The sequence below is a fragment of the Archocentrus centrarchus genome, chromosome 14 (assembly GCF_007364275.1).
Source record: "Archocentrus centrarchus isolate MPI-CPG fArcCen1 chromosome 14, fArcCen1, whole genome shotgun sequence".
NCBI classification, from domain to species: Eukaryota; Metazoa; Chordata; class Actinopteri; order Cichliformes; family Cichlidae; genus Archocentrus; species Archocentrus centrarchus.
The window spans coordinates 36,280,751-36,297,885 of record NC_044359.1 but is presented as its reverse complement, the minus strand read 5'-3'; the positions used below and the strand labels follow the sequence as shown (position 1 = coordinate 36,297,885).

General features: G+C 40.8%; 1 protein-coding gene across 1 annotated transcript in view; it reads left to right on the top strand.

Moving 5' to 3' along the window:
• Positions 1 to 2,915: 2,915 nt before the first annotated feature.
• Positions 2,916 to 17,135, top strand: part of LOC115791501 (uncharacterized protein K02A2.6-like) — a 40,851-nt gene continuing 26,631 nt past the window's right edge. Inside the window, exon 1 of the mRNA XM_030745581.1 lies at positions 2,916 to 3,090. Coding sequence (XP_030601441.1) covers positions 2,916 to 3,090 — 175 coding nt within the window. The remainder of the gene's footprint in view (positions 3,091 to 17,135) is intronic.

The window sequence follows — 17,135 nt, the reverse complement described above, 5'->3', positions numbered from 1 at the left end:
TCACAGTTCTGCTTGCAAGATCTACCAGACATGACAGGCTAAAAAAAAAAAAAAAAAAAAAAAAAAAAAAAAAAAAAAAAAAAAAAAAAAGACTAAAGGTGGTTATAGAATTGAACAAACTCTGTACTTGTCTTATATATGTGATTTTTGTGTATCTTTGCACGTTTCAATTAATTGCTGCGCTTATTTGCAGTTTTCTTGGAAATGTAAAGAAATGAACAGTGACTCAAGATTTTTGCACCTTTTGTATTATTTATTCCCTTTTATGCACACAAACCATTCCCACACAGTGTAGCCCATCTACATGGGAAGTGAAGTGCAACTTGATTCTGTCTTAGACCATTAATTCCATAACAGAGACAGAGTTGGAAAGTCTGGAGACTGGGTTACTGAGTGTGAGTGTGCATATGTGAGAGTTTTTTGAGCCACAGAAAAAGTGCAGAACACCTTTGTTCTCCTGTGAAGTTGTCAACTTGACAACCTGACAGCTTCATCTTCAATAGGAAGAAAAAGTCTCAGACCATGATGAAACATGCTTCAATTTTTCATTCATTTCAAATGAATGTTTCATTACAAAGGATAAGATTAACTGAAACAATTGGAGTAAAACAATTGATAAAAAATGTGTAAATTGTGATATCTATTGCTTTTACAATCAGGAAAATAATAAGAGATTTCTGAAATTCCGCCGTGACAAAGGTTGTAGTAGAAATATAACTTCCAAGGGGAAAGGTTTTGCCTGGTGATAAGATACTGGACATGCAGTTTTGACATCATGTTGACCACTGAAATTAAAGTTAATTTAAATAATAAATCAAAATAACTGCCCAAAAGAGCATCTGTGTTTCCAGAGTTGTGACAAGTAGCAAACCTTGGAAGAACTAGAAGTTTCCAGAAGGACTCTGACAAAAGGAATCTGTCTCATTGTGATTGCAGAACTATTTCCTTTTGGCTTTTCAGTTACTTTACTTTACTATATATATATATATATATATATATATATGACATTTTCCCATATATATATGGGAAAATGTCAAAGGTTCCATTTCCATTTTCAGATTATAGGTCCTATAAGTGTCACAATGTAAAACATTTCTTTATCATAACACAGCTTCCATATCCTCTCCCATCACTGAAACTCTTTGAAGCGCATCCATATAAAATGGCTGGAACAAAGTGACAAGATAAGATGACTTGCACACACAATTTAGTCTGTTAGTGGCTATCGATTTTTCATTGCAAGTCAGCGTCCTCCATACCATGCCCATATTGTATGCCCATTGGTGCTGTATGTGTGGATTTAGCTGGCACAGACGCCCCATGAATAGAAAACCCTGTAAAATAAGGAGGGACTGGAAAAGACCCCAAGAATAGGGCATGGGAAGGGGGCCGTCACGGCATCTTTGTTGGTGGGATGCCTCCCGTTGTCACAGTGATGGAGCAGGAGGACAAGCCCCGGATGGCGGATGGGCATCGTTAATGGGAGTCACACTGAGGCTGTCAGTAGGGTGTCTGGGAGCCACATGTGACCATGCTGCTACAATCACATGTGCGTATCAATGCTGATATGTAGACTATGCATTAAGAGCTATAGCATGCTTGAGCATGATTGAAGGCATGTGACTGCATTTCTTTCTTCTATATGCACACAGGATACATAGTGGTTTGTCAGAATAGCTAACACAAAGCGCATTACAGAGGGGCTACAATCATGGCGTTATGAAGCAGTTCACTTTTTATTATCAAAAGAGACTCAATGAAAATATCTGGAGCTTCACCTAATTAATACTTAATGTAACTGTTGCTTTTGATCTGTTATTTTACTGTATATTAGCTTACACTTCATAATAACAACAAAAAAGTGACATAAATATTAACACTTACTTAGTTTTGTTTCTTTGTTTTTTGTTTTATAGTTTTTAAAAATCAAGCTCAGAATGAATGAAAATGATTCCTATTGCTTCCTTTGTAATACAAAGTAACCAGCAAGGACTGATACTTTAGGATGCTGTACTAAACTTATACTTTATCAGTGAGAAAGTATTTTTTAGAGACAGATCCACTCTGATCCTTGTGGATGTGGACAAAGGAAATGTGCGTTCAGAACGTGGGACAGCAGGAAACAAACAGTGTCAGCAGGAGTTTAGATGGTCCCAGGTTTGTTTGTCCAGTACATACTGTATGTGTTCATTTATGCATATGTGATGACCTCTTTTGTGTGCATAGTATGGTTAAGACAACGACAGTACGCCTTTTCACCTCCTTTTCGCCACCACCCCAATTCACAGCCTCCTGGGATGATTATTAATCTAATAATTAAACATTTATTGCCAACAGCACCTGCTCTCTCTCTCTCCTCTGGAACCCCCAGGACCCCATCACAGAGCGAGACCGAGAGAGGAGGAGAGCTGGAGCGGGAGGGAGGGACTCAGGAGGAGCCAGAGGGAGGGGTTGGAGAGAGGAGAGCAATTCAAAGGGGTCATCATCACATTGCTGGATTCTTTTACACCAGCTAGAAGCTGTTGTTTTGTATGGTGGCAGACAGCGTGTGAAGTTATTTGATCCCAGAACAAAAGAAACAAGGAGGAAGGAACAATCAGATGCTGGGAGGGAATCACAGCGAGGGGCCCCCTAACTCAGTCTGACATCTACAAGCAATTAATCTCCTGATCTTGACTTCTTTTTATTCACTTTTTCTTCAAGATTTCTCAAGATAGTTTTTTTTTCTCCACAATGATTGGAAATATCTGAATCATCTTGAGATGAAAAGAGCATCTCTTTAGCTCTTCTTAACCCCAAGTAAGGAGGAAAAGGAGATCCAGCAGGAGACAGAGTCACACTTTTTAAAATTAACAGAGTGACAGAGACAGTGAGAAGTCCAGAAAGGGGGAGCGCGGGTCCCTCTGTGCACCACGATGCTGCGCTACCTGATCAAGACCCTGTTGCAGATGAACCTGTTCACAGACACCATCCGAAACTCTTCCAATGGCACTGACATCTTCTTCAGTGGCTCCCTGCCGTCCTTCAACAGCTCCCTGCCGTCCTTCAACAGCTCCCTGCTTGACTGGGGAAACTTCACTGGCTTCAACGGTAAGCGCATCTTCTCCTCTTTAAGCTCTCCTTTGGTCCATCTTCAATCTCTTTTCCCTTCTCATATGACATCCTTGAACAAGACTCTCGGGTCTCTTTTGTAATGGTGATGTGGAACTGGAAACGGAAACGAGAAAGTGGGAAGCAGTTAAATCTCACGGTGACTGGAGATGAATGGATGCTGTGACAGATCTGCTGCTATCAGAGTGGACACAATGAGTATCCAAGAATTTATGACAATGACTGAGGATAAAGTGTTGTTACCAGCTTATCAAACTTTCTAATCACATCCCTGTGTCCATCTATGGCACTGACTTGTGTCCTTGAGCTAACACTGAACCAATACTGCACCCTTACTTGCCTCATTCCTTTTGAAAATTTCAGGAAAAAAAAAGGGGGGGGGGTGTCAGTGGATGATGGCAGCAAACTGGGATCGCACACTTGTCAGGGTGTTTTTGTGGGCTGAGAGTGAAATGTGACAGAGACACAGTATTACCCAATAACAGAGCCTATTTTGCAGAAGCATGAGTGGCAGCCGGCTCACTCTGCTAAATGAAGCTGTCTGCTGTCAGGCACGATGTACTCGTACTGTCACATCTCTTTAACTTTTGCCAGTGGGTGCCTCGTCTCCTCTCTGATAGTGATGGAGCTCGGTGTTAACAGCACTTGGCTTTGTTTTGCTATTTTTGCTCCAGGTGGAATTCATTATGCCTGCTTTTTTAATGGTTGTTGAAGGAATTTTGTTTTTTTAACATATGTCTCTACACATCTTTATTACTGTGGTGTAATGAGCTGCTCCCATGCTGTGCATTACTGTAGTGGCAGTGCTGCACATGTGTATGTATGAAAGTAAGCGTGTGTGTGTTTGTGCATATGTACAGGGGCAGAGTTAAGTCAAGAGAGCACCATGATGTCTGATTTAATGAGCACCCCAGCTTTGTCTCCATTGTCTCCATGTCAGTGCATACCAATGAAAGCTGCATTCAGGCACGCACACACACACACACACACACACACACACACACACACACACACACACACACACACACACACACACACACACACACACACACACACACACACACACACACACTATTGTCATATTATCAGATGCATGCATCACATTCAGTATATGTATTATTTATCAGTATTATTATTTCCTAACATATTATTTACTTTAGAAGGAATCACTTCCTTCTTTTGTATTTCAGTCCTGAGTTGGTTTGGAAAACTTCCAGCTGCTTCTCAGCTTGAGTCCATTGACTAATGGTAAAGAGGCAAACGGAAGGTGCCCTCTTTGTGCTGCCTTGTGTGGGTGGATACTGTCACAGAGGGGAGAGATGCTCCCCTTTGATGAGTGGACATGGGTGTGAAAGGTGCATTTGCTTCAGAGCCCCCCCATCCCCGCCTCCCTCCTGTCCCCATAACCAGCTTCAAACAGCCTCAGTAATGCTGAGTTTATAGCTTCTCTTTCATTGCCATCACACTTCTATTTCTCTCTTTCTCTTGTCATCTGTGAACTCTAATGGAGTGTAGATTGAGTGTGGGGTTCACTCCTAAAATCTATAGAGAAAGTAAGCATGAGAGGCAAAAGGTAACAATGAATCTATCTGTCTGGGGCAGCGTGAGATAGACTGTAGACTAATAGATAGACATGCCTGGTGTGCATCTCAGCCTCATTCTTTGGGATCTTTTCTTGGGCCTCACAGAAATTGAATCTCCTCCCTTCAGGCTTTAAGTGACATCGATGCATTCAGGCAGCCCACCTGAAGACTTTGAGGCGTAGATGTAATAGTTTGACTAATCAGTGATCAATGGGCTAAGGTACAAAAGTTTTTTTCTATTGTAAACAAGTGTTAGAGATATGGATTGACTAAATGGAGAGAAAGAAAATGATACCATCTGATATCTAAATTACATCCTGCAAAAGGATCAAAAAATCATTACCCAGATTTGCATTCAAAGCCCACACATACACATTCATCTTTTGAAAAGCGTAATAGAGACATATTTTCCTGGGGAGGGGATGGCAGCGGTGGTCAAACTGTGGGCATCCAGGCGAGAAGCTCAATAGTAAGCCGGTGGGCGGACAGCTTGTGTGGGTCAACCTGGAGCTCAGAGGGAGGCTCAATGGGAAAATCAATGCAGCCCGATGATCAGTTTGGGAGATAATGGACATTTCACTCAAACACAGCACTATAGTGCACTGCTGGTACATTTATCTATCAGCTCATTCCCTCTCTCCCTCCATCTCTGCTTCTTTCTCTATAACACCTTTTCTGTTGTTTTACTGACTGTTTCTTTTGGCTCCCAGAGCCCACTCACTGGCATAAATCACTGATTAGATTTTGGAATAATTTGGAATCAAATCTTGGAAGCTTAAAAAGTCATGAAAATATTGTTCAGTGCTTAAATTAATTAATTAAATGTATGATATGTGCTTTGCCATTTTTGCCTATGGACAGAATGTCTGTAAATTAAGCTTCATAATTTAGGGTGTCATTTTTAGTCCCTAAAATACTTAATTATCCCAAATGATAGTTAAAATGTAGGTACAGTAGATCAAAGGAGTTTTACAGGAAAATTAAAGTGCTCAGTACTGGAAAAATATTTAACAGTATAAGGTACTGTTAAATATTTTTCCAGTACTGAGCACTTTGGGGTATTTTAAAAGAAAGGCTACAAAAGTTATATTGCTTTCAGGTAGTGACCTTTGGAGTACTTTGTTAGAACAAGGTTTGTTATAGAGTATCCTAACCTCCCCTTCTAACATGGTGATTAAACAGTACATATTTATGGCTGTGATATGCTTCAGTGATGTTTCCAACTGTAGAAAGAAAGCTTCCAAAGGGAGGAGCTTTGGCATGCCCTGTTATTCAGAAGAGACTGCACTGAAGAAGGCGACGGCACGGGCTTCAGAGCTGAACTGTCACGCTGTGTTTAAAAAAGTAAATAAATAAACAAATAAATAAATGAAAATGTAAGAAAGTAAGCAAATAAATAACTAAATGTCAGATTTCCGCAGTTATGTCAGTTCAGATTTGTTGTTGTTGTTTTTTAAGTTCATCACATCACTTAATTTACAGACATCCTGTTCTTGTCCAGTTTGGTTTAAGTATTATTTATTTTTAAAAAGATTTGAAGCTTTTAGCTTTTAGGATAGAATTAAAAGATTAAAAGTAAAGAAAAACAATTTTTGATTTATTTTTGTCATATGTGATGAATCTATGGTTTAAAACAACAGCTTCTCTGCTGCCCCGCCCACACATGCTCCACTCCCAGACCTCATTTGCACTCTGGATCCAGCAGCTGACCATGGAAATGCATTCATAATCTATAGGAGACTTCTGAATCGCTACTTGGTTCAATAGGTGTTAAGACAGGTGCTCTTTAGGGAACAGGTGCTGGAATCAGAGATCTGAGGAAGATACTCGGCTCAGGAATCGATACAAACAGTGCTCAGGAGTCAGACTGCAAAAAGTAGCATCAACAAAATTCCTTTCACACACACACACACACACACACACACATATATATGTATATTGAGAAATCATTCAGAAGTTTAGTTTTTTCTATTTTTAAGATTGTCTGAGGATTAAGATTAACTGTGCTCGTTATCTGCCAGTGTGTTGTGTGTTTGCAGTTGTGTGTGTCTGTTTATATATTGTAATTTATGGGCTGTAATGTAACCATTTGTTCCCTTGTGGAGGCCAGCTAGGTTCCTTTATGCTCTATTCACCACAATCTGGAATGAAGTCCATAACACTGTGTGTGTGTGTGTGTGTGTGTGTGTGTGTGTGTGTGTGTGTGTGTGTGTGTGTGTGTGTGTGTGTGCATACAATTACTTCTAAATATTTCAATATGCAAATCCCATAAAAGAGTACTCTCCCACACACAACATCCACAACTACTTTTATTTGTGCAGAAGCAGGGTTGACTGCAGAATTTTTATCAGGGCAAATCAGCATTTTATACAATCAGTTCTGTTCAATTTACACACTGTTTGAAACTGTCTGGGTTCAAAAACAGGCTCTTGAAGCTACAGAAGGAAAGGATGCCAGTGTGGTTCCCTGCTGCCCACCAGGAGCTCTGGGTGGAGCATTAAACTTGCTTCACCAGGGAACCCTTTGGTGGTAATGGGGCTGTCAGTCTGGCACAGAGGTGCATGTGTTCAAAGAGCTTTGGACCTATGGCTCAAAATGGATAGTGAAAAAATTGTTTGCTTTCTGCTTCCTGGCTGTAGTCCTCATTTATTCACTGGGAATGGCTGTATAGTATGGACGTATTATTAATAAGCATTTGGGAAGCCAAACATCTTTATTCATAGCATGAGCCAAGCTCTGGGAACCGCTAGATGTTTCACCTCAGCTTGACTGTAAAATCTTTGGAAGCCAACCATTAGCCGACTGCTGCCATTGCCTCTCTGTAACTCACATCTCATAGACTTGAGACATGGATACTCAAATACACTGAGATGCACGCTAATTCAAAGGCACCAGGAACACAGATAGCGTTTCACCTCTGGAACCCTTACTTACTGTCAAAGCTGGTTCCAGCTCCGGCACACTGTCTGGATCATTAAATGTGACCTTTCTCTTCAAGCTTGTGCTGACGCTGGCAGCGCAGCCGCAGCTGGGACTTTGTAGCAGGTTAGAAAGAGAATGTGTGATGACCAGTGAGAGCTCAGTCGTGGCTGGCCAGCCGCACTGTGGCAGAGAGCGGGAGGTGCAGGTAATTAGACCCCACGTACTGATGGCACCGATCCAAAGCAAGCTCACCATCCCAATCAGGGAGGGGGGAGGACTTTTCACACACAAGCCTGGCAACACAATGTCAGATGAACCTCAGTGAACCAGCTTTTGTTTCAACTTACTCACTGTTAAGAAACGGTTGGATTCAGTACTGGTTTCAAGTGAAATATGTGATATAATCCAAGGAGCATCAGTTTACATATACACATACAGACAGTAGCTCACTTTCTTGTCAAACAGGGAGCTTCTGGTAGTTTCTTTGTGGAAGGCTACTTGTTCTAGAGGATGTTGCAGACAAAGATGTGTGCAAAATTGAAGGTGGATGATGTTAAATTCAATAAAAACAAAGATATCATCATTTGTTCTTATTCATCACTGGAACATGCTGCTCTGTCCATCTAGCTCTTTATCTTTCCTCTATCCTGCTCACTCCCACGAGCTTGTCTGCCTCACTTCAATTTGCCTCAGTTCACCTTGATTTATCGGCAAGGCTGCTGCATAAGCAGTATTACACATTGTGTGAATACATAACTAAAGGGAAATAACAAAAAGTCAGTGAATACCTTTGAATATATATCTGTGTCTATTTGCGTTTGACAGCGTTTTGTTAATGAAGGATCTAAGTCACCGCATATTCACCTCGCCTTCTTCTCCATTTGTTCCTTCACCTTATCCCTTCATCTGTCCCTCTCATTTTCCCCATTAAGAACCCCCCTCAGCTTCTTCCAGCAGAGGAGGCCTAACAACAGCTCAGCAGTCCAGCTAGATACCCCATTACTGCCAGATCATCTTCATGTATTTTCAGCTGCTGTCAGCTTGAGCCTCCTCATCACAGTTTCCATTTCCTGCTGCATCACTGATAAGCAGATTATCCACAATTTCACTTTAAGGCCCCAATTTGTTGCTACAGTAGGGGGGACAACTGCTGAAGAAGTGACACGTAACTGCGAGCACGATTGGTCCCGTTGAGCTTTTCTTTCCAAATGCAAACTTCATAACAGTTTTCATCAAGTTTCTTTGGGTTGGGTAAATTTAGATCTGCTCTTTGAGATTTTAAACACTTTTATATTAAGGTGCATTTTAATGGGAGATGTTGTCAAAAGAATAAATAGCTGATTGAACTGACTAATTACAAATTTTGCTCTGCTTTGACTCCAAGATTTTAGACCAGACAAACCCCTTTTTGTCATGCTTTTCATGCTTATCTCCCCCGTGTCTGAGATCATATGCAGAATTATGTACATAACTGAGCAGGAATGGAAATAAGGCAGCATCTGTGGTGATGATGAACACGGAGGAGAGAGAGAGAGAGAGAGAGAGAGGAAGAGAGAGAGAGAGAGAAAGAGAGAGAGAAACAGAGAGAGAGAGAGAGAGAGAGAAGAGAGAGAGAGCGAAGAGAGAGATAAGAGAGAGAGAGAATGATAGAGAGAGAGAGTTGCGAGAAGCTCGAGATCTAGTCTCTCCTCATCTGCTCGATCCTCCTCTCTCGAGATTCTCTCTCCTCTCTCTCTCTCTTTCTCGCTACGGCCTCTATCTCTCTGCTCTCTCTTCCGCGCTCGCTCTCTGCATCTCTCTCTCTCTTCCTTCTCTCTCTCTCTCTCTCTCTTCGCTCTCTCTTCTCCTTCTCTCTCTCTCTCTCTCGCGCTTCTCTCTCTCTCTCGTCCTCTCTCTTCGCTCTCCTCTGCTCCTCCCTCCAGGAGCGCCGCGAAAGATGGTACTTTGCAAAGCAAAGAGAGTTCTGTATATGCTAATAGGGCCTTGGAAACCTTCCTCCATCACACCGAGAATTTCTTCAGTGGTGAACACCGGCAGATTCATTGCTGATGAAGACATACAGTGCTGTGAAAAGGTATTTGTCACCTTCCTGATTTCTTCTTTTTTGCATATTTGTCACACTTACATGTTTCAGATGAATAACCAAAATAACCCAAGAAAAATGCAACATGCAGTTTCAAATTTCATTTATTAAGGAAAAAAAAAGCTGTCCAAACCTACCTGGCACTAACCTCCTAATAATATGTTTCTTGGTAGCATTTATCACACATGACTGTCACTCATGAGAATAAAATTCAACCACTATCTTTTTGTCAAAGTTGCAGTCTTACACATCTCTCTCTGCAGCTTTTCTCCTCCCACAGAGATGGTACCTGCTCCCAGACCACCAAAAACAACCCAAAATGAGCAAAAACAAAAAACAAAAGCAAATAATTTAAGCATAAAAATTCGCAAAGAAAGAACAATATAGCATCCTCAACTGCTGTATAAGAGTAAAACAGTTAAATGTGAATTATTGAACATTAGGGCTCTTTCACCTAAGTCCCTGTTAGTAAATGATTTTATAATTGATAAGCATATTGATTTATTCTGCCTTACAGAGACCTGGTTACAGCAGGATGAATATGTTGGTTTAAATGAGTCAACACCCCCCGAGTCACACTAAATGCTCGAAGCACAGGTAGAGGAGGGGGAGTAGCAGCAACCTTCCACTCTTAACTATTAATCAAGCAAAGACCCAGACAGAGTTTAATTCATTGGAAGCCTGACTCATAGCCTTGTCCACCCAAACTGGAAAACTCAAAAAAACTGTTGTAGTTGTTATTATCTATCATCCACCTGAGTTTTAGACAGAAACTCAGAGTTTCTGTTCCAGTTGTCACAGGACAAGAGGCAGTGGAAACCCTGGACAGGTCGCCAGCTCGTCACAGGGCTAACACAGGAAGACCATTTGCACTCACACTCACACCTTTGGGCAATTTAGAATTCCTGTTAAATCCAGAATTGAATCTAAAATCCTTCTCCTCACCTACAAGGTCTTGAATAATCAGGCCCCATCTTATCTCAAAGACCTCATAGTACCATATCACCCCAACAGAGCACTTCACTCTCAGACTGCTGGCTTACTTGTGGTTCCTCGGATACTTAAGAGTACAATGGGAGGCAGAGCCTTCAGCTTTCAGGTCCTTCTTCTGTGGAACCAGCTCCCAGCTTGGATTCAGGAGACAGACACCCTCTCTGTTTTTAAGATTAGGCTTCAAACTTATCTCTTCATAAAGCTTATGTTTGGGGCTGGGCTGATTGTTGTGGTTTGGCACTATGCAAATAAAATTGAATAGAATTTAGTTTTTAATTTTGTTCATGGTTTGCTTGGGTTTGTGCAATTCATTTCAAAATCAAAAAGTTGGACAAATTGAACATTTGACCTGAGGACGGCTCTTGATAAACTGTATAGCAAAGATCATCAGCATTATTAGAGTTCCAAATGTGTTCAAGACATTTCAGTATTTTTAGTATTCTTCAGAATCACCACTGCCCATTAGTGCTACTTTGATTCCTAAAATCCTTAAATTACATGCAGTTAGGATATACTAATATCTTAATACAGTGACAACATGACAGATGCACAGTGTCATTCAAATCAATAAAATCCTCCAACACTGCAAACAGACGAGACAAAAAAGAGCTTTTCCCTCCACGAAGTCTCTTTATAAATTATCTATGCTTTCCATTCTCACTGACTCCCGCTTCAGTGCATTAAAAAGGCTGGTTACACCATTCATTTGGGAGCTCTCAGACAAGGAGGAGGTCAATCACAATGAGGGGTTAAGTGTGCTGATGACTCAGGGGTCAGCAAGAGAGGTAGCAACCTTTAACCTAGCTACAAACACCCTCTAACCCCCACAGCACCTTAACAGAGGGAGCTTCCTGGGCTTATTAAGTGTGATGACATAGTCCTTTTGTTTATCACATCTGCCTCGCACCATTATTATTCCAATCAGTGTGATTAGTTATGACAAAGTGTCAGCACTGTCCTCTCCAAGCTCATCACTGAATTATGTGAATGTAGTTAAGTGAGACTGAAATGTGTCTGAAATTGAAAACATCCATGTACTTGAAATGAAATGTATTTCATATCTCAAACATTGCTTGCCTGAAGTCAGCTCTTGCATCATCATTATGGACTAAAAGAAATACTGGTATGCGTAGCATTCTTCTCATCCAAGTAATTAGCTTTTTTTCCCCTGTGTTTAACAAATGGAGTTCCAGCATACATTTGAGACACAGCCTGACTGGAGTGAAGGCGTGAAGTGTGGTTTTAAATCCAGATTGATTGGCGGTGCAGTAAAAGGTCTTATTCAGTCTCCCACACACGCAAATGTCAATATTCGATATTTGCTAACAATATGCAGGCAGGTAAAATCCCAAAAGCTATCAGTGAAAGCATAAACACCCCCACCACCACCACACACACACACACACACACACACACACACACACACACACACACACACACACACACACACACACACACACACACACACACAATGTATTACATATAGCTGTCTCCAAAATCCATTTCAAATCACAGTCTCATTGCCAGTTATCTTCTGAATCCATTGGAGTGAAGGAAACAAGGAATGACAACCCTGCAGTGTCAACACAATTGGTTATGCATGCTTATGAATACTAAGATATAAAAACAAAGCGAAGAGCGCAGATCGTGATGGCTTTGTGTCATATACCATAATATGTTTTCCTTCTGCTCCTTTCAGTGTTTTCAGCATATGAATTGTAGGTGAACGTGCACAGGTGGGATGCATAATTCCTTCCCATGAGCAATTAAAACATTAAACAAGGCTATGGAAGAAGTTTGTTCTGCAGGCTCCTGCCACTGGTTTTCATCCTCTGAGGACCTGTTTTCTTTTTTTTAATGTTTCCATTCATTTTAGTTCTGGCTCATATTTTAGTGTAACAGAGGTGGAATATAAAATCAGATCTCTGATTCATATAATTCCTGCCTCTGTTCGTAAGGTCAGAACAAATGGTTACACCGTGGAATATACTGCGATCCGCAGAGCTGCTTTGATTAAAGATTTTTATCTTTCTTTGTTCCTTTTTTCATTTTTGCATCTAACACTTGTAGACTCTTGTCTCAGCTAAATCTCCCTTGGAAATGAGATCTTTGTTTTCACTGGGATTAGCCTGAAAATACGAAGCCTAAATTAATTAAAACCAGAAGACTGCTCTTTAAAGAGTTGTTGCACTGTTAAAAAGAATCTATAAATAGATCCTCGATGCATGCAAAAATAATAGTCAGTAAGCTTGAGCAATGACTCCATGGTTTGATTTGTTCATTATTATTTGATGCATGATCTCAATTTATGCTTCAGTATATCTGCCATGCCACATGCCAATAGTGATTTATTAGCTGAGACTGTAAATGTGTGCATCAGAGGGGCACTACCCATGAGCTGTAGCTGCAAACCCTAATTGATCAATACAGTCAGTCAGTTGTTTGACATCCCTGCAAATGCAGACACACGTGCACAAGACAAACAAAAATATTCATTTCTCCTCTTTGTCCATCTCCTCTCCTCCGTCTGTCTCCAACTGGCTAACACACTGCGACCGGGGTTAACTTTTAATTAGTGTCATTTAAATGTAATTAGGTGCTTAAAATAATGTTTGCAGAATATTCAAATTTTGGCATTTATATTAATGTTGCATGTGTCTAATGTGAAAATCTGACTTTGGGCTAATTAAAATGAAAAATATAGAGTAAATGTCATTTAGATTGTTGGATTCAACTGCATGAAATAATAAACATAAAATAGCAGCAGCAGCACAATCACATAAAATTCTTTGGCTTTGCCTCTTAAAGACTTCTGATAAATTGATGCCCTACTTTGTAAATAAACAACAAGCAAGTAAAAACCCAATGGCAGTAATTACGTAAAAAGACGTCATTGCAACATTCGCTGTCCCTGGCATTTTCAAATATCAACAAAGAGAAATCATAGTTTGTTTTTTGTTTGTTTGTTTGTTTGTTTGGGATGAGTTTCAGCTTGAGCTAATGAGCCATTGTTCATTTTCAGCCCTGCTCTCATTACGTAAGGGTTAAACACATTTACACCTGAGCTGCCCAGTATTACCAGTCCCCCAGTGTAGGCCAGGCTGGGAGCAGATGGCAGTCTGATTCATCCTCTTTCCTCGCTCTGACTCAGAACAGCTGCCGTCCAGTCACAGGCAACAGGAACTAAAATTCTGAACTGAGGTTCCTACTGTCAGGAAAACTGCATAAAGTGAGAGGTTAGCTTCACCTATGTCATGAGAAACATTCAGATGGGTGCTCAGTACAAAATCCATTTAAAGTTGTTTTTTTTGTACTGGTTTCTATCCTGGTGGGCGTGGCCTCTTTGTGGATGGTAGTGCCCCGTCCATGGAGCACATCAGATCACTCAGTGATTTGATGAGGATGGAAATGCTGTGAGTTATGTGCTCTGGGCTTCTCAGTTGCCCCATCTCAAGCCAAATTTTAGACCAACACATTAGATAGTCCCCTAGCAAACATGCCTGTATGGGCCCACAATGTGGGTGAACTGTGGGGTTGTGTGGGCAGGGCAAACCCACACTTATCCCCAGTGGCTGTGGCCACACAAGGCCAACAGCAGTTTTGCCCTTTTGGGTCCCCAAGAGGGAATTCTCTGGGTAACCCTCTGTGGGAGTTTCCCACACCTAGCATCTGTGGACCCACATGAGCATGTTTGCTGGAGTATTATTTCTAATAACACCATGCAGGGAAATGTCACAGTTGTAGAGAAGGTGAAGCCATAGAACATGTTTTATTAAACTGTCAGAAATTTGAGGGTGAGAGAGGGCGACCTCAGCAAACGGGAAGTTATACTGTACAATATCAATATACTACAAAATAACTCAGCAGGTGAAAGATATTAGGCCATATTCCATCTTCTAAGATAGACTAACTTCTTTGAAAGATTTTTTTTTCTTTTTTACAAGATTGACTATCAAGCCAAAGATCTCCGGTTTGAGCTTGGGAGGAGACACAACCCCTGAGGGTTATGTCAGGAAGAGTATCTGCTGTAAAAATCTGAACAATCAATCAGTCATGTAATAACCTCTTTATTATTATTTTTATTATTATTTTGATCCTCACTTCATACCAATGGTGGTGGTGATGCTGCACCACGGGGTCCATGTGAGGACCCTGTGGGCAGGCTCACATGGACCACAGTGGTCAGAGGTCATGTTTGCTGGAGCGCTGCACCACCATCACCAAAACACCACATGAGGGAATATCTTGGAAGAATGGTGTTCCATTTAATCATAATCACAGTATTATCTTGATATCTACAGAAAGTTTTAAATAATGATAATAACAATAATACTACCATTCAGCTTCATCTATAATTTTGTTACTTGTGTGTCTGCAGGGGGCATTGCTTCTATATTTTAATATTAATTGTGTACACATGTAAATAATCAATATTTTCTTACTATTACAAATACAGTTCTACTGGTTCCAGTTGTAGATAGACTGAAATCTATCTTGAAAATGAATTATAAAGTAACTGCATAGCTAAAAGAAAGTGAGAATATTTGTATTCATGTATTACTACATTTTTCTAACCTTTTTTTTTTTTTTTCCAAAAGGCTGTTCATAAGCAGAATGTTACAACATGTTAGTCATGTATTAAAAAATTGTTGAGCCAAACCTCAGCAAATCCAACTTGCTCATGGATCTAATCTGGTATTCAACACCAAACTGCTGCTGCCAGAGCTGCTGCTAGCTCACTGACCCCATTCCAAAGTGCCAATGGAAAGAGCTATATGAGAAAAAAACTAGTAAAAATGACAAAGGAGGTGATGAGAAGGTTGAAAAATGTCTGAAAAGTGTCCAAGACTATTTTGGATGATGGATGTGAGAGTGGAACAAAAATCTCAGAAAGTGAGACTGTGTCAAAAGTGAAAAGTCAGAAGGTTACACAAGCAGGGATAAAGGAGTCACTGATGATGACAGAGGTGTTGGATTTTCTTGACCAGTGATGCTGGGCTGTGTTTGACACACAAGGTCAGTAAACACACACATGCTGTGAAAACAAATGCACACGTGAGAGAGGATACAAATGGAAAAGCAGGAGGTGGAGCAGCTGCACTGAATTGATACCACGCAGCCAATTCTCTCAAGGAGCGGAAGCTCTGATGACTCCAATCTGATCCAGCAAGACTGACAGCCAGACCGAGGCAGGAGAAAATAAACTCAGAGCTTCCAGAGCAGTCGTTCGTTTAAGGGGGCCAAAATATGAAGCAGCTTCAATAAAGACTAAGATATGAAGCTGTCAGTAGCTTTATATTTCACACCCCCAAAAAGAAATGTTGACCCTTCTGATGCCGTCGGTCTATCAGTTATTTATGTATTTTTTAACTGGTGTCTTTGCCAGCTGTACAGTATCCACAGAGGGGAAAAACATCATGATCATGTAAATATGATGTAAATACTCTGTAAAGGTTACAGTCCTTTAAATCTCAGATAAACAATGAGAATTATCATCAGGATAAAACAATTCATCGACTTTCAGTGTTTGTAGCTGTTTGTCAAAATGCCAAATCTGAATATATTTGCAATGATAATATTAATCAGCTTTATTTGTTGAACCCTTTTTGAAACAAAGTTCTACATGCAAGTAAAAAAAAAAAAGTTTTGTAAATGTCATGTTTGAATGACTCTGAGATGTTGCTGAGAAGCCACAGAGGCCCGGACCAATGAGGGAACCCTGTCTGAGGATTATATATAACCTGACTGTACGAGACACTGGATGTTCTCTATAAATATTACTTATAAAACTCTAAAAAGAGAGGAAAAAGTACACCAGGGAGACATCCACACGGGTCCCAGATTCATTCTCACGTTGATATAGAGCTGTTATGTTGTGTGCAGGAGGTCAGGGTGATTGGACCGGTCACCTTCTGCTCCCTTTACTGCACGGCGTTTGTGTTTTAGCATTTCCAAATGAACAGCCCTGTGCACGGTTTATATCCATATCCTTCTCTCAGTATGAGAGATCTCATTGATCCCAAATTCTGTCCAAATATTCTGCCAAACTATAACAACCAGCAAACCTGACACTAAAAGCTCTGATAGCGTCCGTTACACTCTGACAGAGCTGAAGAATCATTACAGAGGCCGTGGAAATACTGTGACAGAGAAACACAAGGGACAGAGACACAGTGACCAGCAGTACAGCACAGACTGAACTGTAAAGAGTGAGTGTGGGGGGGGCCACAGGGCAAGAATGGAAGCCGACATTTTCAGGCTCTGTAATAAATGTATTAAGATTGGAGCTCTTCTTGCCGTTCACCAGCCTGATTACCATAAAGCTATTTATTAGGCTGATTCCCCAGGCTGAGAGCAACAGCGACCAGGGAACGGCTCGGGGGGGGGTCGACACCATGGGAGAAGGCTGGCAGAAGGTTAAGGGCAAGTCGCCATGGAAACAC